Source organism: Peromyscus leucopus, chromosome 4 (genome assembly GCF_004664715.2).
Source record: "Peromyscus leucopus breed LL Stock chromosome 4, UCI_PerLeu_2.1, whole genome shotgun sequence".
NCBI classification, from domain to species: domain Eukaryota; kingdom Metazoa; phylum Chordata; class Mammalia; order Rodentia; family Cricetidae; genus Peromyscus; species Peromyscus leucopus.
The window spans coordinates 105,002,847-105,024,916 of NC_051066.1; the positions used below are offsets into that span (position 1 = coordinate 105,002,847).

The 22,070-nt window shown below is 47.6% G+C and overlaps 1 protein-coding gene across 1 annotated transcript in view; it reads left to right on the plus strand.

Moving 5' to 3' along the window:
- Fbln7 (fibulin 7) overlaps nt 1-22,070 on the plus strand; it is a 39,406-nt gene that overhangs the window by 9,465 nt on the left and 7,871 nt on the right. Inside the window, 4 exon segments of the mRNA XM_037205210.1 lie at nt 5,355-5,514; nt 7,607-7,777; nt 19,275-19,331; nt 19,334-19,399. Coding sequence (XP_037061105.1) covers nt 5,355-5,514; nt 7,607-7,777; nt 19,275-19,331; nt 19,334-19,399 — 454 coding nt within the window.

A 22,070-nucleotide genomic window follows, 5' to 3' on the forward strand; every position in this document is an offset into this window, starting at 1 on the left:
TACCATGCTAATACACATCGGCATTGTGAAGAAGACCTCTGAGCTGGGTACAGAAAAGCCTCAAGGACCATCCAGAGCTCTCACCCCACACACCTTGCCTGTGGGAGTCTTGACAGTAGACTCTGGGTCTTGACTTTATTTATAAATTGAGCCCGATAACAAGGAGGCTGCATGAGATGAGAGGGAGGGGAAGGGCTGGGCCTACTGAGTTCTGGGATGGGGACAGGTAATTGTGGGGTCGTACACAATCCTTAGCTGTGGTCGCTTCAGTCAGCTGGTGGGATCTGGGTATAGAATGTCTGCAGACTCATTTCTCCTGGTTGATTCCCAAAGGAGCATGGTAAGTTCTGAGGGACTTGTGAGAGAGAAACAAGTATGAAAGAGTGAACAAGGACTTCCTGAGGAGAGGAGAGATGAAATGTGTGTGTGTGTGTGTGTGTGTGTGCGCGCGCGCTGCGTGTGCATACACTTGCTCGTGAAAGCCAGAGGAGGACATCAGGTGCCCTGCTCCATCACTCTATACTGTACTCCCTTGAGACAGACTTTCCCAGTGAACCTGGAGCAAGGTCAACTCTGGTGACCCTCCTGTCATCCACTCCCACAGCCCTAGGGTTACAAATGCATTCACCCATGCCCAGCCTTCTACCTGAGTGCTAGGCAAGCATTCTTACCCATGAAGCCATCTCTCTAGGCCCCATACAGAGTATTCTCATCACTCTCTAGACCCTTCTGGTGCCTCTGCCTAGTTCTCAGCACTGACATCATATTCTAGAATCATCTATGTCTGAGAAGAGCTGATGGTATGACTCCGCTCCTCAATGAAGGCTTCATATCTGTCCACCCTGAGTCAGGGTTTGAGTTAGGTGAAGGGCCGTCCCTTTCAAGAGTAGCATAACAACAGTGAGAGACCCTAAACCAGGCATGGTGGCACAGGCCTTTAATCCCGGCAATCAGGAGGCAGAGGCAGGCAGATCTCTGTGAGTTCAAGTCCAACCTGGTCTACAGACCAAGTTCCACGACAGCCAGGTAAACACAGAGAAACCCTGTCTCAAATAAAAGAAGATAAACTCTGATCTTTTTATTCCCTCAGAAATGGAAGAATTTCCCTGCCCATCTTGGTTTCACCTTAAATGTTATTAAAAAGTAATAGAGACAGTTTTCTCATGGGTTCTTGTCAGTGGCATAAGCTGGGTCTGGAGCCTGTGGGTTTTGTTGTTTTGGTTTTCATTTTTGTTTTGGTGGTCATCAAATTAATGGGACAGATGCTCACATCAACCAAGGGAATCTCTTCAAGAAAAAGATGAAAAACAAGCAGAAAAAAAACAAGGTGTTGAGGGTCCTGTGAGAAACCTGTGAGATTGAGGAACCCAGACAGTGTGGGTTCCTTTGTCCTCCCTGGGTGTGGGGCCTCCTGCAGCCCTGACTGGGGTTGACCTTGCCTGGTGGCTGCCTTGCTGAATTTCCCCTCCAGAATGGGAGATCTGTTGCTGTAGGTGGTGGGGAGCCCAGGGTCACCTTGTACAGGCTGAGTCTGGGATCTTCTAGTGAGGAGGGCTGGGCCCCGTCAGCCTTTAGCTGCCAAGCAGCGTTGCCTCTTACCCTCCGCCGTTCCTCGGGTGACCTCAGCACAGGCTGTATTTGAGAAGTAGGAAATGGTTTGTTCCCATGCCTCGGGTGCTTGCGCTCTGAGCAGAGGATGGTGGTAGGTGGAAGAGCACAGTGGACAGAGGGATGGGAAAAAGGAGCCCCCCTCCAGACTAAAAAAAGTCCACAGAGGAATGGAAGTGGAGATCCAGAATGAGACAGGCTGTGCCCACCGATGTGAAAGTAACACCACATCCAACATGAGAAGAAATCGACAGAATCGTGTCGTGAGTGACCTAGCCTCTCCAGATGACACTGCGCATGTGCGTATTTGGTCCGACGCAGAAAGTAACATGGAGTAGGAAGTCAACGTTGGTGTCTTTTTGTTTGAATCAGTTTTGTGTTTTGAATTGATTTTTCAAGGTGGATGCTTTCCTTGAGCAAGTGAAGATGATGAATACTGTCTCAGTTTGAAAACGGGGACCATTTGGATCCTTTATCTTCTTCCTCCATGACCCACTTGTCCCCCAAACTCATGCCTCTTGAGCACTTGCCCTGGCTGAACAGGGGTTCCAGCCCCATCACCCCATTTGCAGGCGGACTTGGATTCTGGATTGGGGAAGCAAATTCTGAGCCTGCCTCCCACCAGCTCCAGGTTTAACATTTTGGAATTAGAGACCTGCCTGGTTAGTGGCAGCTGCGGTAAGGACCCTCAGACTCCCTGTGGAAATCGTTCCTCAGCCCTGCCTCTCATCGGCAGGACAGCTAGAGAGCACCTGAGATCTTCCTTACACTACCTGAGACGGGTCAGACGGGTGTGTGTGTGAGAGAGAGCCTTCCTCCTGCCTTATTGAGTCACCACAGACCTTCCAGCTGGCTCCCTCTTGTCAGCACTGCTAGGTCACCCAGTGACAGTTGGAGGAATGAAGCATCCGGTGGTAGTTGTCCTTAGGGGCAGCTCTGAGGCTAGAGAAACCTGGCTGCCCAGTGGCCACACGGGAACCGCCCTTTCCCCGCCAGTCGCTACTTCCTGGAGCCCCAGGGCTTCGCTCCAGGTTCCCATGCGTTCGCCTTTCCCAGCAAAGCGTCTGGCATTGAGAAGTCTTCCCTTCAACATGGAGCCCTTGCACATCCCTGGACCCAGCAAGATCCCTCCCACACATCAAGACCTGACATCTGGGTGAGCAGAGGTACCTCCCCACACTACTACCTTCCTGTCCCAGTGTTAAATCTCCAACTTGCACAAGAGTTAAACATTCACTCCAGGGTGTAGTGTAAATTCCAGAAAAAGATCCCACCACACAGTGTTATGTGAGAACAAGGAAGTCTGCTCCTTGGGGAAGGTTGGAAGTCACAGGTGTCCAGACTCTACCACTCACAGATTACATGATTTGAGTCAAATCACTTGACTTTCAGCCTCTGTGTGAAATGGGGACTATCATAATCCTAATGATAATTACACATAGAGGCTGCCTTCTCCACACGTGGATGCCAGCCAGCTGACAAGCAGCCTCTGAGCAAGAGAAGCATGTCTTTATAGGCAGAAACACATCCCAAATGGAACTGACACAAGCCACAAAGACATCCGTTTTCCTTTTTAGCACAGGAAGATTAGGCGTGGGAGCTCAGGTCTGGGGGAGTTGGCCACGCAGTGCCAGGCAGGTAAGAACTGGTCATCGCCCAGATGCCCGGGACTGGAGTGGAAAGGATGGCCAACAGAGGGGGAGTAGAAAAACAAACTTCTCTTCCCGGTAGTTGCTTTTGGGGCCATGCTTCATCAGGCCCCGGTTATGGTGGAGGCCAAGGAGCCCCTGTGGATTAACGAGTTCCAGGGGCAACTGGGAACTCGATTTTGTCAAAAGCGTCCATTGACTCTAGCCCATGAGTCATGCTTTGGTGAAAACAAGGTGGGACGGCCTGGCAGTCTCTCCGGGAGAGTGGCCCGTTGTGACCACAGCGGCTCCACCGAGAGGTTGGACACTGCCCAGGCTGTGGAGGCCACATACCTCAGCTGCCCAGCTGCCTCACTGACTTGTACACATTTCTTTTAATTATAAAACTTTTACAGGGGACTGGGGAGATGGGTAAAGCGCCCGTAGAAACAAGAGAGCATGAGTTCAGATCTCCAGCAGCCATGTAAGAGCCGGGGAGCCTGTAATCTCAAAGCTGGGGAGGCAGAGGCGGGAGAATCCCTGGAGTTTGCTGGACAGCTGGTCTACTGGAACCGGTAAGCTCTGTGGTCAGCGAGAAAGCAACTGGGGAAAACATAAACATCAACCTCTGGCCTCTACATGTGTCCATTTGCACACACATGGCCACACACATGAACAGATACACAGTACAATACACACAACTGATACTCAGGAAAGAGCCCAAATTAAAAATGATCCAAGTCCCTAAAGATGCATCATCGCAGTGTTGATGTATTGCCTTTCCTCCTGTGCAAGTAATCCAAGCCAGGTCAGACAGATTATGCTTCATGATTTACAGTTCCCAAATGAATGAGGATGACCTTAGGCCAGAATCGATTACCCAAGGCTAAGGGCCTTTCTCCTTCCTGGATACTCCCTTTCTTGCCCCCACCCACGGCTCTTTTTAAGATTTCTACTATTTCAACTATGTGTATATGTGGGGTGGGGTAGGGGAACAGCAGTGTGTGAATGTGTACGTGCAGAAGGCCTCAGAATCCGGAAGACGGCGGCATCAGATCCCCTGGAGCTTTCAACGTCTCAGCTGCTTTTATGTGTGTTGGAAACTGAACTCGGGTTCTCTGCAAGAGCGGGAAGCTGTCCTCATCGCTGAGCCATCTCTCCGGCCCCTGATGTCCTCACTCTTGATAGTCATGGAGACTGCAAAGAAATCTTGCCATTTTTATCATCCAGTATGATGCTGAAGTTGCTTTAAGTCAGAGTGTCTTTGCCAATGTTAAGTACAATCCCATTTCCCTCAAAAAAAAAAAAAAAAAACTATTAAAAATCATCAAAACTGGACATTTGACTGTATGAACACCTCTTTCTCCTGTTTCCCCTTATTTTACTTGTTACATTTTTAAAAGCCGAGGCACCACCAGGGCTCCCTGACTGTCTGTATGCTTCTCTGTTGTCTTGTTTTTCAAAGTCTCTAATGGAAAAAGAAAGGGAATGTCACCCAGCTCGGAACTGAGTCTTCACTCAGAGTGAGGAGGAATTCGTGTGTCTTTTGGAGTGACAGACCAGTGACTATAGGAACTTGGGGTTCACTGGTTGCTTCAGCCCCTGGTCATTCAGTCACCAGCTCTGCCTTTGTTTTGTGGTGTCAAGGGGTGCAGTGGGGCTATGGCGTGTGTCTTGGGCTGTCACCAAGCAACTTAACCCTGCAGATGCCGTTGTTCAGGTAGAGCTGTGGTTCTCAACCTTCTCAATGCTGCGACCCTTTAATCCTGTTCCTCATGCTGTGGTGGCTGAGACCATAAAATTATTTTCCTTGTGATTTCATAACGGCAATTTTGCTACTGTGATGAATCCTACGTATCTGATTTGCCGAGGGTCTTAGGCAACCCCTGTAACAGGGTTGTTCAACCCCCAAAGGGGTTGAAACTCATAGGTTGAGAACAGATGAGGCGGAGTACCTGGCAGGGAGGGGTGCCGGGGAGAGGCTGCTCGACCAAGGCGATTTACTAGGTGCCGGGAGTTTGAAGTCGGTGGTTCGGATTTCTGAAACCCAGAAGCACGATGGTAGGATGAGCACTATGGGAGGAGGAAGCCCGCTACAACAGTCTCTTCTCTCCCCAGAGCTGTCTCAACAAACAGCAGCTCCTGACAACCATCCGCCAGCTGCAGCAGCTGCTGAAGGGCCAGGAGACCCGCTTCGCTGAAGGCATCAGAAACATGAAGAGTCGGCTGGCTGCGCTGCAAAACACTGTCAGCAAAGTGGCCCCAGATGCACCTCCAGGTGGGTCCCGAATCATCAGGCCAGGGCCAAGAACTGCACTCAGGAACCTTCTAGGCAACTCTCTCCATCCAGTCTGCCCCTCGTGTGTGTGTGTGTGTGTGTGTGTGTGTGCGTGTGGCGTGTGTGCGCACACACACAGGCACACACACATGTGCGCATTAAGGTTACTCCTCTCCCCATATTTGATAGTCACCTATTTCCAAGTTGTTTGGTTTTTTAAAATGATTTATTTATGTGTATCGGTGTGTGTGCACATGTGTGTGCATATGCCCGAGAAGGCCAGAAGAGGGCACTGGATCTCTGGTCCTTTGCCTTTGCAAGAGCAGCAAGCCCTCTTAACCACTGAACCATCTCTTCAGCCCCCTCGTTTTGTGTTTATCTTATGTAGCTCAAGTTGACCTCAAACTTGCTGTGTAACCAAGGATAATCTTGAACTCCTGATCCATCTGCCTCTGCCTCCTGAGTGCTGGGATTATGATTTGCATCTCCAGACCTTTTTTTTTTTTTTAAAAAAAAAAATGACAGTGTCTGGCCTGGATCTCAAAATCCACTCACCTCTGCCTCCCAAGAGCTATGGTTTCTCACCACACCCGGCCCATTTCCTCTTATACCTTTTATTCTAGGCTTAATAGCTACATAGGTAGCAACCTATAATCCCACAGAATTATCAAAAACATCACTCTGTAAGTCTAGATGCCTTTCACCTCTCCCTGCCCTCCCCAGAGGAGCACAGTGGACTCTGATTTTGCTTTTGTTCCTGTTTTTATTTTTAGTGTAACAGTCTATTTTCCAAACTGGTTTTTAAGTTCGCAGCCTGGAAGGCCCAGATGCTTCTTACACATGCCCTCCACCCAGGCTCACCTTCCACCCCGACCTGCCCAGAAGGTTGCACTTAGAGTATTTGCTATTTTCCATGAACCAGCATGGCTCTGGCTTTTATTTTTTAATTTTGTTTTTAGTCTTTTGAGACAGAGTTTCTCTGTGTAGCTTTGGAGCCTGTCCTGGAACTTGCTCCATAGACCAGGCTGGCCTCGAACTCACAGACGTCCACCTGCCTCTGCCTCTCAAGTGCTGGGATTAAAGGTGTGCACCGCCACTGCCCAGCCGGCTCTGGCTTTTCATACCTGAAAGTACATTCTTCAGGGACTCCACCCAGTTGGGGTGAGAAGAAGGGCTTCTAGGGTAAGTCCCACTTGTCTGGGTTACAATGGGACACCCCAGTTTCCCTCCACTAATGGGAGAGCTCTAACACTGGGTCATGTTTTCCTGGTGACATCTTTTACACTTTCTAGGCCTAGAGGTGAGCACTGGGTTTCTCCTGGTCTAGGGGCCCAGGGGACAGGAGATGGAGCCTATGGGACCCCTGACATCATTGGTCCCCTGTGACTGTTGTCTTCGGGTCTTCTTAGTTGTGTGAGGTAACATTTCCTGGGGAAGGCTTTCTTCAGAGGTTCAGTCAAGCATGTTTCTCTCAAGGCTCACTTGTAGAACATACTCTGTGTGCCATGCACTCGGCTGGGGACAGCAGAAAGGACACGGGCCAGATTGCACTCAGGCAGAGAACACGGAGAGCAAGCGTGAAGACACACTGCATTCGTCACAAACGCTAAGAAGAAGGCAAAGTGGCCTGCAGACAGAGATGCTTGGTAGCCAGGGACCCCTCTGGGAGGTGGTGACATTTGAGTAGAGACCTGGAGAGCAGGAAGGAGGGGCTGGCCTGGTGATGAGGCTGTTCGGGAGACTTAGGACATCCGGGAGGCTGGCGACAAGAGAAAGCAGAGGCAGCTAAGTGTTGGCCTCATCAACCTGATGCTGGCACTGCACTCTATGGCCCTGTGGTCTCTGAGTGACCTTCAGGGTCTCTGAGTATCAGTTTCCCCAGCTTTCACTAGGCCAACTGTGTGTTCCCCTCCTCGTCTTTAAGAACACAGGGAGGGTTTCGTGAGATGTGGCATTTAGAAGGTCCAGCTCCATGCCCAGTCTGCAGCAGTCATTCAATGGGGTGGGGGTGGGGGCTCTTCTGAGTGACCTCCATGCCTCCACAGCTGCAGCCCAGGGGGAGGCCTCCTAATCCTTCCTCTTTGCCTTACAGTTTCCTGCCCCGCTCTGGACGCCCCTCCTGATGGCAAGAAGTTCGGAAGCAAGTACTTGGTGGACCATGAAGTCCATTTTACCTGCAACCCTGGGTTCCGGCTGGTTGGTCCCAGCAGTGTGGTGTGTCTTGCTAACGGCACCTGGACTGGAGAAAAGCCCCATTGCAGAGGTATGGCCGTCTGCCCTGTCCACAGCACACAGCATGGGTATGCTGGTCAAAAAGGGTCATCCCAGAGACACACCTGATTCCTCTCTCTCTCTCTCTCTCTCTCTCTCTCTCTCTCTCTCTCTCTCTCTCTCTCTCTCTCGTGTGTGTGTGGGGGGGAGGGAGAAGTTCGGGTGAATACATGCCACCGTAGTCAAGGCTAGCCTCAGGTGTCAGTCCTCCCCCGTCTCACTGTTTGCCACTGTGTATGCCGGGCTGATGGGTCAGCAAACTTATAGGGTTGTCTTGTCTCTGATTCTCATCTCACGGCAAGAGCGCTGGGTTCCAGGCACTGCTTCCCAAGTCTATGGGTAGGTTCTAGAGATCCAGACTCAGGTTTTCACACCTAAGTGGCAAACATTTCGCCCACTCAGCCATCTCCTGCTCCCCATGGTTCTTCAACCATTCCTCAGCTGAGAAACAGGTGAACATATCTGCTCCCACACTGCTACGTCAGGCCTGAGTGGTTTCCATCACGAGCTTGCTTAGTCTTGGTCTGCCTATAGAGAATCTGAGGTGCAGATTGGGTAAGGAGCACAAAAAGCCACTCTCTGCTTCTCAACAGCTCACCCTGTCCTGGACTCCAGTGATGACTGAATATGTTTGTTGTTTGTTTGTCTGAGATAGGGTCTTATATAGCCCAGGCTGACCTTAAACTCACTTTACAGCTGGGGTTGGCCTTGAACTCCTGGTCTTCCTGCCTCTACCTCCTACCTTCCAAATGCTAAGCTTACAGCTGGTTGCCACTTACCTGGCTGCACACTTTTAATCCCAGCACTTGGGAGGCAGAGGCAGGCAGATCTCTGAGTCTGAGGCCAGCCTGGTCTACAGAGCTAGTTCCAGGACAACCAGGGCTACACAGAGAAACCCTATCTAAAAAAAAAAAAAAAAAAAAAAAAAAAAAAAAAGATTGACTCTTATCTGGGTAAAGTGTCTCCAAATATAACATCAGCACTTAAAAGGCTGAGGTGGGTGGGCTGCCTGGAGTCTGAGATTAGCCTGGGCTACAGAGTCTGAGATCCATATTAATGTCATGGCCTGGGTCTATCGAGGCTAAGAGGAGGAACTAGAAGAGAGGACAGCTGAGCTGCCCTGGGGCTGTGAGGCTCCTGGTATAGTCTAGGGAAGAAGAAATCCCTCAGCTGTCCTTTCAGTCTAGTTGGGGCTTGGTGTGGACAGCTCCGGGAGAGACCTTCCTGAGAGCATCGTGGGAAGAAAAGTTTTCTCTGCGTTGGGCTTGAGAACAGAACTGTTTTGACAATAGAGAATAGTGAGGCCTGGCACACGTAATTTATTGGCTTTTCAAAAGCCTATAGACTACAGTTAAAAAAAATTCATGGCTATCAATCATTTTTAGGCATCCATGGAGCATCTTTTGAGGCAAGATGCCCATGATTTTAGCCAGGATTAAAGGGAGCATAAATCTTTTTAATTTATTTATATTTTATGTATGAGTGTTCTGCATGTATACCTTCATGCCAGAAGGGGGCATCAGATTCCACTATAGATGGTTGTGAGCCACCATGTGGTTGCTGGAAATTGAACTCAGATCCTCTGGAAGAGCAGCCAGTGCTCTTAACCGCTGAGTCATCTCTCCAGTCCCAGGAGTGCTTTGGGCTGCAGAAATATATCATAAGAACTCAGCTGGTTATGGCAAAGCCCTACCTGAAGGATCAAGGAATTCCTTCAGAGGAAGTCAAATTCCAAGGAGCTTTTGGTGTTACTTGGCTTGTTATATATCAGCTGTCTTCTATTATGAAAATCATGTGTGCCTTCATAGTTTTCCCAATTGATTTTTCCCTAAGAAAGGCTAACAGTGTGGACTGATCACTCTGGACATACACATTCAAGGTATTTGGAGAACTGCCTCAGGAAAGGCTTCCTCTGGAATCAGATATCTCCCTTAGCCACTTTTAAGGACAAACAGTAATAACAGTCCACATGCAAGTCTCCTGATTTAAGGTAAATTCCACAAGGAGACACCACCTAGGTCAGGTGGACGTTAAATAATAGCTTTACACAATTTAGCTCAGACCCTCCTTTCTTACAGCCTTACTAACTTTATAGACCTTTAACTCCTTACCTAACCACTTCTAGGAATATTTAGATAACCTTCTGTGCTGACAACTATGCACAGCTAGAAACCCCAGTTCAAGCCTCCCTGTAATTATCATCATTGGCAGCATCCGGCCAGGTCCATCCCCAGATGGAGGAAAGTACCTTATCAGAGATACCTCTGTACTCTCTAAGAACAGACTTAAGCATCCAGGCTACCTGTTTGAGAAGGCCTGGCGGATGTGCCCATTAAGCTTAGCTTCCTTCTTTCCCAAATCTTACCTCTAGTTTCAGCTCTCCCTTTAACTATCACCAGAGGCATCTAGCTGTACACAGGTTGCCTAGCGACTGAGCACACTTTCTCCCACCCTGCAGAAAAATGGCAGATAGCTTGGACAGATAGGATCCATAGGAAAAAAAGAAGGCAGTTTTATTTTCTCCCATTGACCTAGCAACTTACAGATTTTTAACATTTTCTACCAATCACATTTAAGACTATAGTGGGACACATAAGATCCCTCTTCTTAGATATTACCCAAATTTAGCCTTTAGTTAATTAATTTCCCCATTAGTCACTTCCCTTTTGGGTTGCAAATGATAATTAACAATTACTGCCTCTCTATGTGATTCTTATCACCCCTCATTTGACCCTGGAAGCCTGGTGGTCACTGCCTGAGGAAAATTCTTATCTACCCTTATGACTCCGTAGAATTCAAGCCTGATGACCTTGCTCGACCAGGAGATTGCTATTGCTTGGGTTTATAACTGGACTCCTAGGAGAGAGACTTGGGGAGGATAGAGAGATGGAGAACAGAGAGGGATAATGAGGATTTTGACCACAGAGAATGTGTGGATGAGATGGAAGATGAGGAAGAGTCAGATGGAGAAGTACTAGCTGGGTAAGAATGAGAGAATTCAGATAGAACTTAGAGGGAGCAGTCAATAAATACAGAGAGAAATCAGGCAAGAAAGGAGCTGGGCCTGAGAACATAACTGAAGCTGTGTAAATAGAATGTTACTCCAGAGAATTAAAGTGAATGGACAATAGTCTCTATAGAGCTTGGTGTGCTGAGATTGTATTTCCCGAAAATAGTCCTCGCCGTTCATCGTTCTCTCTCCTGAGTCCCTGGGATGTATAATATGAGGCTGGTCCCGCTAATATTATACAAGACAGGAGCATAAATCTTAAACCAATGCAAGTGCACTGTGGACAGGGGACTTGGGGGTGGTATTCATTTGAGATAGGGCCTCTTTATGTTGCCCAGTCTGCTCTCAAATCCTCGTTGAGTACTAGGAATTTAACCAAATTTAACCATGCATGGTAGACAAAAGAGCTCTGCCATTCTGCTACAATTGCTAGCCCTGAATATTTAAAAACCTTGGAGATAGTGGGGTTACCAGGAAGAGCTGGGACATGGCAGCACTCTCTGGTCCAGGGTTCCCTTTCCTGTTTCCTGAGGTGGCTCAAAGGTTAATTACAGGTTCCAGCTCTCAGACCTCACTGGGAACCACTGAGATGATAAATCATGAGCTACGCAAACACCACACCTGGACAAATGCCAGAGCCTGCTGTTCACCCTGACTCTGAAGGGATTCCGTCCAATTAAACACCTCATGAATGATAAAAATGCCATCCTAGGTATGAACACAAGCTTTTCATTGCTTTGGGCATCTGTAGTTTTAACTTCCAGGCTGAGCTGCAGACCCTTGGTGGGGTCTCTCCATGTCCACTCAGCAACTTCAGGGCCCATTCACTTGGCCACTTGTGGCCTGATCTGCCTGCCTGTGTTCTGTAGTGTGTACCCCACATCTGTCTGTCTCTTGCTCTGTCATGGACATCTGTTTGTAGTCCACCCCTGTCCACCATGACAGGACTGACATGGTCTTCTTTCCCCACCTTGTTCCTGGACTGAGTGTCTGTGTATCATCTTTTTGTTTGTTTGGTTTGGTTTTTTCGAGACAGGGTTTCTGTGTGTGGTTTTGGTGCCGTCCTGGATCTCACTCTGTAGATCAAGCTGGCCTCTGCCTCCCAAGTGCTGGGATTAAAGGCATGTGCCACCAGCACCCAGCCTGTATATTGTCTTGGCTGGTGACTTGAGTTCAATTCCTGGAACCTACATAGTAGGAGGAGAGAGCCAACTCCTAAAAAAGCTGTCCTCTGACTTCCACAAGCATACTGTGGCATGCATGCACCCACACACACACACACACACACACACACACACACTTATATACACATATACACACATATACACTTATATACACACACATACATATACACTTATATACACATATACATACATATACACTTATATACACACTTATATACACATATACATATACACTTATATACACTCATATATACACACATATTATACATGCACACACACACACACACACACACACACACAAAACACAAAACATTAATTTTTTTTTCTAGGAGGCTGGAGAGAAAGCCCAGCAGTTAAGAGCTCTTACTTACTGTTCTTGCAGAGAACCTGGACAGTTCTCAGCACTCTCCAGTTCCTTAGTTCGGGTCTCCGGCATCCACATAAAAGCCCTGTGCAGAGCTGTGTGCCAGCAACCCCAGCACCGGGGAGAGAAGGGACAGGGGGCTCACCAGAGCCCACTGGCCAGCCAGTCTAGTTGAATTAGAGGGCTCCAAGTTCTTAAAATAAAGTGGACAGTTCTAGGCCATCTGACACCCTTTTCTGGCTTCTGTGGTGTACGGACACACACTCAGGCACACAATACACATAGCATAAATGAATATTTTCAGTTTTCCCCAAAAATATTAGAAGATGAAGAAAGACACACAGAATGGAGGCAAAGACACATGAGCCATAAAGACACTACGGAACTTTTATTCTCTGGTTTCAACTCTGTGTATATAGACATATACACATAGTGGATAAGTGAATTCAAATTTCTTGCTATTGAAGTAGCTAGAGCCATTAAGAAAATAAGTGAATAAGTAAGCAAAGTAATTGATAGTGAGAGTGTGGGAGCCTATGTGAGGCTCCATGGCTTCAGAGTGGCCGTTCTGACTGTGTGGAAGTTCACGGAGACAGACAGAGTCGGGACTGGGCCAGGGTTGGAGTGGCTGCCTTAAACTAGCTGTGTGATGCTAGATTTCTGAGTTGGTTAGAATAAAGTGATTACATTTATTTATTTATTTATTTTTAAGATAGGACCTTGGATATTTTTCATCTCACTAAGTGTAAACTGGGCCTGGATGTTTACTCTGTACTGAAGGAACAAAATATTTGTGTGTTACAACCGACTGGATCAGCAGGCTGCCAGGCTCAGCCTCCCCCAGCTTGGCATGCTGTGCCTGCACTGGCACTCACGGATGCTGTCTTCAGCCAGAGCCCCACAGCAATGCCAGACAGCTACTATTGGATCTTTTCAGGGAGCTGTGACAATCTGGATTACGTGGATGAGACTTAGTGTTGCTGGAGCTGTTGGGATCAGAGCCTCAGCCCTGGCAGCCTTAAGTACACTTGGCTACCCGTCCTTGATAGGCCGATTAAACAGACTAGTAGTAGTGAAAAACAAACATAAAGACCTGGGCTGGGGTCCCCAGCACCCACATAAAAGCAGGGTGTGATGATGTGTGCCTGTAACCCCGGCGCTGGGGGCAGAGAGACAGGCAGGTCACCAGAGCCTGCTAGCCAGCTAGTCTAGCTGAACTGATGATCTCTGAGTTCTCAAAAACTACGACAGATGGACTGGAAAGATGGCTCAGTGGTTAAGAGCACTTGCTGCTCTTCCAGAGGACCTGAGTTCAATTCCCAGCACTGACATGGTGGCTCACAACTGTCTGTAACTCCAGTTCCAGAGGATCCAATGCTCTCTTCTGGCTTCTGTGGGCAACAGACACATACAAAATGCACAGACATACATGCAGACAAAACACACATTCACATGAAATAAAATAAACATGGACAGCAGTAGAGAAAGACACTCAATGTTGACCCCTGGTCCCCATTCTGGCATGCAACACCCACCCCTGCCCCCATGCAGCACATTAACATATATATGAATAACAAACACACACACACACACACACACACACACACACACACACACACACACACGAACAACAAAGAACTATATGCAACCTCCTCCTGGGAGACAAGTTCCTCTGGCTGGCACCAAGCTTAGCCTTTTCCTTCCCCACAGGATGAGATTCCTGAAAAAATTCCAATTTGTGATGTCCTTTGTCTCAGTGCCGTGAGAGCCCGTGGGTGGGAGGGGCGATTCCAAATGTCTTCAGAACACCTCCTCTCCTGCCAGGACAGTTCCATCCGGCTGGAGCTCAGCAGCTGCCGAGTGTGCCCAGTTCAATTTCCACATCAGCAGTTCTGTCACTGTGTGTTGTAACCACGGGGGACAATAATCTTAATTACAGCCGTTCGCTTCAAGACACAAAATGATGTCAGTGCAGTGAAACACTTGGTGACACTCTAATAACTGGCCGGTCCCCCACTCTGCAGGCCACTGATTTTTCAAGAGGGTGATGAACCCTACTTAGCAGAGAAGGAAATTATACATAACGACACCATTAAAGATGCAGTGGGCAAGCCAGATGGTGGTGGCGGCGCACCCTTTAATCCCAGCACTCGGAAGGCAGAAGCAAGTGGATCTCTGTGAGTTCGAGGCCAGCCTGGGCTACAGAGTGAATTCCAAGGACAGTCACAGCTGCATAGTGAAGAGACCTTGTCTCAAAGGAAGGAAGGAAGGAAGGAAGGAAGGAAGGAAGGAAGGAAGGAAGGAGGAGGAAGAAGAAAGGAAGAAAGAAAGAAAAAAGAAAGAAAGAAGGAAGGAAGGAAGAAAGAAAGAAGGAAAGAAAGAAAGAAAAGATTCAGTGAGGGAGAGATGGCTCAGAGGTTCAGAGCACTAGCTGCTTCTGTGGAGGATCTGGGTTCAGTTCCCAGCACCCACAGGTCTCCTCATAACCGTCTATAGTTCCAGTTTCAGGGAATCCAGGCACTGCACACATGTGGTGCTCACACATATATGCAGGCAAAACATTCATAGACATAAGATAAAAATAAACTTTTTTTAAAAAGAAAAAAATCCAACACATAAAAATATAGAAAAAAGATCTTATAAACCAAAACTCCAATAATTTTCACAAAGCAAACTCCTTAGTGTCATAAAACATCTAATTAAAATAAAATTCTCCCTATTGTCATATGTATTTTTAGCTCTTTGTTTGAAGTTGGAAGTTTCTCTGGTCCCACCAGGCCCTGCAGTCCCGCAGCCCGCTTACAAAATAATCACTCAGAAGCTTATATTATAACCACTTGGCCATTAGCTCAGGCTTAATACTGACTAGCTCTTACACTTAAATTAACCCATAATTCTTATCTACCATGTGGCTTGGTACCTTTTCTCAGTTCTGCCTTGACATCTGGCTAGTGACTCCTGACTCAGCCCTTCCTCTTCCCGGCATTCTCCTTATTTGGTTGTCCCGCCTATATTTCCTACCTGGCTACTAGCCAATCAGCGTTTTATTTATCAACCAATCAGAGCAACACATATTCACAGCATACAGAAAGATGTCCCACAGCAGACACCAGATCAGCTCCATATTTCTAAGTGGTTGTCCTGTCTCTTACATCTTGGAAAGTGTCACTCGGGTCCTCCTTTTGAGATTTATTGGTTGATTCTTCAAGAAAAATTCAGGGTCAGTTCTCTGAGCTCACACATTTTTGAGATAATTTGCTAGAGGTCAGCTTGATTGGATATAAAATTGCCCATTTGTTGACTCTCTCCAATACTGTGCATCTGATTACAGATGCAGGAGATCACACCCAGTTTTATGCTGAGGACCAAGCCTAGCTCTTGATACATGCCAGACAAGCAGTCTGCCAATTAGGCAACACCCCCAGCCAGGACTCTTCAATAGGAAACCTTAGTTCCAGGGAGAATCTGAGCAAGAGTCCCCCAAAGTTTCCTGCCAAAATGTCAGGGATAACCAGAGTTGAACACAAAGAAAACAAGTTCAAATAAGATATGGTTGTTTACATAAAAATGCCATCAAGAGGGTTACAGAGTCGACTCAGCAGTTAAAAGCACTTGTTGCTCTTGCAGAGGACTTGGGTTTGATTCCCAGAATGCACATGGCTGCTCACAGTCATATGTAGCTTCAGTACCTGGGGATCTTTTGCCCTCTTCTGGCCTCCACAGGAACTGCATGCATGGAGTGCACATACACATGGCAGGCAAAGCACTCCAACACATGATAATAAAATAAATCTAAAAACAATTTTAATGCCATCAAGACATTGGTGAAGTAGGAGGCTCTGCTTTGGGTCACAATGGAAAAATAACAGGAAAGGAAATTTTAGAGGCACAAAGTGGCTAAAGGTACACAGGGAAATGTACCTCATGTAAGTGGGGGGGGGGGAGACACAACACGGGACGGGACACACTCCTGTCAAATCCCATGCAAGCTGGTACACAAAACTAAAAATTAAAAAACAAAACAAAACAGAGGACAAAATTTCCATGGACAACAAAGAATTGTCAGAAAGACATACCCCTATACTCATAAAACAGCAGGAAATTACAAGCCAGTATTTCAAAACATGTCTATAGACGTTTTTAAAATAGACCACAAAAACCACATGTAGGCAAGAGAGATGGCCAGTGGGGAGAGGCGTGTCCCCAAGCCTGATGGTCTGAGTTCAGGCCCTGGAACTCACAAGGTGGATGAAAAGAACAGACTCTGCAGAGTTACTCTCTAAATTCTCCACTCATGACGTTCGTGTGCCACCACACACACACACACACACACACACACACACACACAAAATAACCCAATGTAAAAGAAAAGCTAAAAAATGAGAAAACCTTAGAAATAAAGTCACTGGAACGATGAGAAATTTGAAACAAAATTCAGAACCCAAGAACAAAGAAAGAAAAAGAAAAAGAATAGGGGATGAGATGCAGCTCACATGGTAGCGTGCTTGCCTAGTGAGGATGAGGCCCTGGGTTCAATGCCTGACCCTGCATAGGTCAGGCATGGTGACTCATGCCTGTAATCCTAGAACTCAAGATGTGGAGACAGGAAACCAAAGATCAAGGCCATCCTCAGCTACATATCACGTTTAAGGCCAACCTCTGCTACTTGAGACCCTGTCTCACATACATACATGCATACATACATATTTTTTAAAAGAGAAAAAAGTGTACATATGACAGTTCACTTTTGTAGAAGAATAAGTATTCATGAAACAGGCGATGGAAGCATGATCGTGCCCATGCCATGGCCTGCCAGCCTTTTCTTACCACCTTTGCCATTGCCCTCTTCACAGTTCTAAAACCATAGCTGAAGGCCACAGCCTGGCACACCCTTGAATGTGATGACAGCTAGCCTTCAATTGGGACATAGCATGCCAGCCTGGGCATCAGGCCATTGAATACCTCTGACTGCTCATCAAGATAAGAAATGCAGAACGTCTGTCTGGAGCCAGTAATGAAATGAATCCGCTGGGACACCTGTTCACGTCTCTATCCAGCTGATGTTAACCTAGCCCCTCCTGAGGGGTTCAGGTGCAAGCTCGGCTTGTCTTCCACTGGAGTCTCCCTGAGGACAGACAATGGTGTGGGTGTGCTGAGACCAAACTGAGGGATATAAACACTCACACTTTCTGGCTTCCTTCCCATACCTTCATGGTTTATTGATCTGCCCACTTTCAGAGGGGCTCAGTAAGCAGAGATAGGTTTGGATCTTGAGAGACCTTGGAATATTGACAGGGGTGGAGGGATGGCATTTGTGTGTGGTATGGTCTCAGGCACATTCCTGGACGTTGATCATCCGAAAACAGGCTGCCCGGGGAAGCATGTCACCGGCCTGAGGTTACAGAGAAATGGATATAGGGCCTTCCCTGTGGACAAACTGTTTGGACAGTCTGAGTCTTAATAAGGAAGCCAAGGTCTCTTTCAGCTGACCCAGAATGAGGATATGGTTCTCACTGGATGAAAAGTCCCTGCTTCTTCCTCTTGAAGACACACAGAAAGAAAGGTCACTGCTAGGCCTGAAAGGGGACGTTCTCAGGTTTCCCTCCTCTGAGAGATGCTCAGAGGTTAAGAGCAAGCACTCTGCACCATAGGGAAGCCAGCGAGCTGACAGAGCTCCTCTTGGATGGAAATGGCTTATGTATGCGTGTGCTTTAACAGGCCTGGGACATTTGTAACAGGGAAGGTTCTACAAAGCCATCTTTTCCAAAGTAAGACATTTTACAAGTATTTGTTGTAGAAAAGGGAAGAATAAAAAAAAAAGGATAAATGAGAAAAAAAAACTAACAAACAACAAACACCCTTAAGCCTAGCAGAGAAAAGCTGAACTCAAGTTTCTTTGTGGGGCAGTACTGGGGATTTGAACCTAGGGCCTCATGCATGCCGGGTAGATACTCAACTGCTGAGCTAACTAACTCAGAGAAAAAAAAAAAAAACCTACTGAACTTTAAAAGTTCTCTCTCTTTCTCTCTTCCTCTCCTCTCCTCTCCATGGGACAAAAGAGTATGCAACCCCAGAACCATTCACTTTATCAACACTCTGCAACTGTCAATAGCTCCCTATAGGTGGAGCTCAGGGGAGCTGAGTGTACATTGGAGGATTAACTTCCCCCATCTCTGGATATTCCGAAGGGCATCTTCTCTCCCTCTTTAATGTCTTGGAATTGAGCTCCTGTTTGAAGGATGATCCAGGGATGGAGATGTGGCTCAGTTAGTACAATAAGGTTAGCATGTCTGAGGCCCTGGGGTCCACACCAGCATCGAATAAAACTGGGCATAGTGATACACAGCTGTTAATCTTAGCACCCAGGAGGCGGAAGCAGGAAGATCCTAAGTTCAGTTTCATCCTTGACTACACAGAGAGGGAGTTCAAGGCCCGCCTAGGATCTACCTTGGAGCAGAGTTGAAGGGCCTCACTCACAGGCAGAGGCCAACACCTGGCTACAGCTGTGTCCACTGCACCCTTGTAAATTACAGCATCAGGTTCCTTCACGGAGCATGGGCAGTGTTCTGCCAGTTCCTGCACATAGAGCCCCTTGTGGGCACGGTGGGAGGCAGGTACTCAAGAAGCAATGACCTCAGCTCATAGTTCCCTTGCAGCTCCCACAGGTAGAGAGAGTGCAAGGGCAAGGTAGAAAGCTGGGGTGGTGATGGTGTAGTGGAACATGTCTGCTCCCAGGAGGCTGAGGCAGGAGGATCACAAACAAGCATGCCAACCTGAGCTTCATAATGAGACCTTGTCTCAAAAACAAACCAAAACCAAGCCAGACAGGAAGCTGGAGTGGTCAGCAGTGTGAGGGAAAACCCACTACTGTTAGCGTTTGTTCAACTGAGCACTAGAGTCCACATAACCATGTGTTGACATCCTTCCCTAGACATCAGGGCGTGCTCCAGCCAGCCTTGTCACAACGGTGGGACGTGTGTGGAAGGAGTCACCAGTACAGATGCATCTGTCCTTCAGGAAGAACTGGGAACCGCTGTCAGCATCAGACCCAGGCTGGTATGTAGCCACTGTGGGACTTGGTGAGGATGCTCCCCTGGGGGCTGGCAAGGATGCTGGTCGTGGTCACCAAAGGCAGATGTGTTAGGAACTCTGTGCCTCTCGTAGACTCAAGCTTTTCCTCTGTGGTTCCCATCCACTGGCTGACCCTGCTGGTACGCTAAGGCGCTCCTGTAGATGGGCTCTGCTTTTTTTTTTATAATCAGAGTTTTGACCCTTCTTTTGGAGAGACAGGCTCCAACTTAACAGCATGCAGATCAGAGACATGGCCTGCTACACGGGGCACGTTTGCCTGCTTAGTGTTTCGCCCGCTAGCAGAATCACTTTTCCTTCTGATGGTTCTATCACACCCTGCAAGGTCAGCAGCCCAGGGTATTTTAAGATCTGAAGAACCAGACATTTGAGTCCCGCACAAGGCAAGAAAACCTCATGATAAGCAATCTATGAAGGATGGGTGAAGGGTTTCACACCATTCTGCAACTGAGAGGTGTAACTGAAAGATGCCCTTTTCCTTTGCCAGACAGGCCTGGCTTGTCATTATTTCTGCGTAGACACATCCTGTGGGGGAAGGGCATTTTGGTGGATAGTCTAAGGTCCAGAGAATAAGAGCTGACAAACTCTTGGGGCTGGAGAAGTAGCTCACCTTGTAGAATGCTTGCCTCCCAGGCAGGAAGCCATGCATTTGATCCCTAGCATCACAGGATGCTGGGCATGGTGGTGGGCATCTGTGATCCCGGCACCAGTGAAGAAGAAGCAGGAGGAGCAGATATCTGAGGCTGTGCTGTCCTTGGCTTCATAGCAGAGTCTAAGTCCAGCCTGGAATACAGGAGACCCTGCCTCAAATAAGATAAAACAACGACTTCATGCCCTCTGGAGGAGCCAGCTCCAGGTCAGGACTAAGCAGTGCACCTATGAGGTTGCTGCTGACTGCATTGACAAGTCAGTGGGACTAGCCCAACAGATTCTTTCTGTCCCCTGTAGCTCTTATGTCTGGAGTCCCCTTCTGTTGAAACAGTGGGAGGCGGGGCTTTCTTGGAAGCTCACTGACTCTTTACAAAGAAGAGCAGAAAAATTTCTTTTCGCCTTGGTGATACCATACTAGCCACTAAATGCCCCCTGTTGGGGGGCGGGGCTTCTGCTGTGGGACCTTCGGGTCATCATTCCTCATTTTATGAAGTGTCTCCAAGACTGGAGTCTTCTCCAGGAAGGGAGAGTAAGAAGTGAACAGGTCCACACTAAGAAATGACCCAACAGACTTACGTAGAACCTTCCTGGACTGTCTCTTTCCCAGTATCCTGTAAGCCTCTCCCCAGTATTTTTCTAAATTCTAATTTTTAAATTGTAGGTGTGTGTGTGCATTTGCTTGTGTGTGGATGTGTACACTTGAACGCAGTACTAGTGGAAGCCAGAAAAGGGCTTCAGTCCCCTGGAAGTGGAGTTACAGGTAGTTGTGAGCCTCCCGATGTTGGTACTGAGAATCAGACTCTAGTCTTCTGGTAGTTCTGGCTCTTAACCACTGAGCCATCTCTCCAGTCCCTAATATTATTTTGAGACCCAGTCTGACTCTGCTACCCAGGCTGCCCTTGAACTGGACTCAGATGATGCTGCCTAAGTCTTGAGAATAACTACAAGAATTGTTTTTGTTGGTTGGTTGGTTGGTTTTGTTGTTGTTGTTGTTGTTGTTTGTCTTTTGTTTTGTTTTTTCGAGACAGGGTTTCTCTGTGTAGCTTTGCGCCTTTCCTGGAACTCGCTCTGTAGGACCAGACTGGCCTCCAACTCACAGAGATCCGTCTGCCTCTGCCTCCTGAGTGCTGGGATTAAAGGCGTGAGCCACCACTGCCCAGCCAAGAACTGTTTTTTAATAATCGATTTACCAGAGCTGGAGAGATGGTCAGAGGTTAAGAGCAGGTACTGTTCTTGCAGAGGTCAGGGGTTCCCAGCATCCACATGCCTCACAGACACCTTTAACGCTCCAGTTCCAGGGAGATGAAGAAACCTTCTTCTGGCCTCCACGGGCATCAGGCACTACATGCTGTACATGTATACACGCAGGCACTTACACATAAAATAAAATCTTTTTTAAAATCCTTTAATCCCAGAACTCAGGAGGCAGAGGCAGGAGTTAAAGGCCAGCTTGGTCTACACAGTGAGTTCCAGGCCAGCCTGGGCTACATAGTAAAACCCTGGTTTTGCTTGTTTGTTTTGTTTTTATCCCATTTACTTTTTTTTTTTTTTCATTTTTCGAGACAGGGTTTCTCTGTGTAGCTTTGCGCCTTTCCTGGAACTCACTTGGTAGCCCAGGCTGGCCTCGAACTCACAGAGATCCGCCTGACTCTGCCTCCCGAGTGCTGGGATTAAAGGCATGCGCCACCACTGCCCGGCAGCCATTTACCTTATTTTTATTGTGGTTAGAAAACTAACTTCTGTTCTTGGAAAGATGCAAAAACTGTAATAATAAAACTACCCTTGAACACATAAAAGAAGCCGCAAGCTGTGTAAACACACACACACACACACACACACACACACACACACACACACACGACAGAAAAAGTGGAGGCTCAAGATTTTAAATTCTAGTGGTCACTGCATCGTGGGCATTGTACAAGATTCTCAAAATGAGCCCGGCATCGGTGGCTCACACCTTTAATCCCAGCACTCGAAAGGCAGA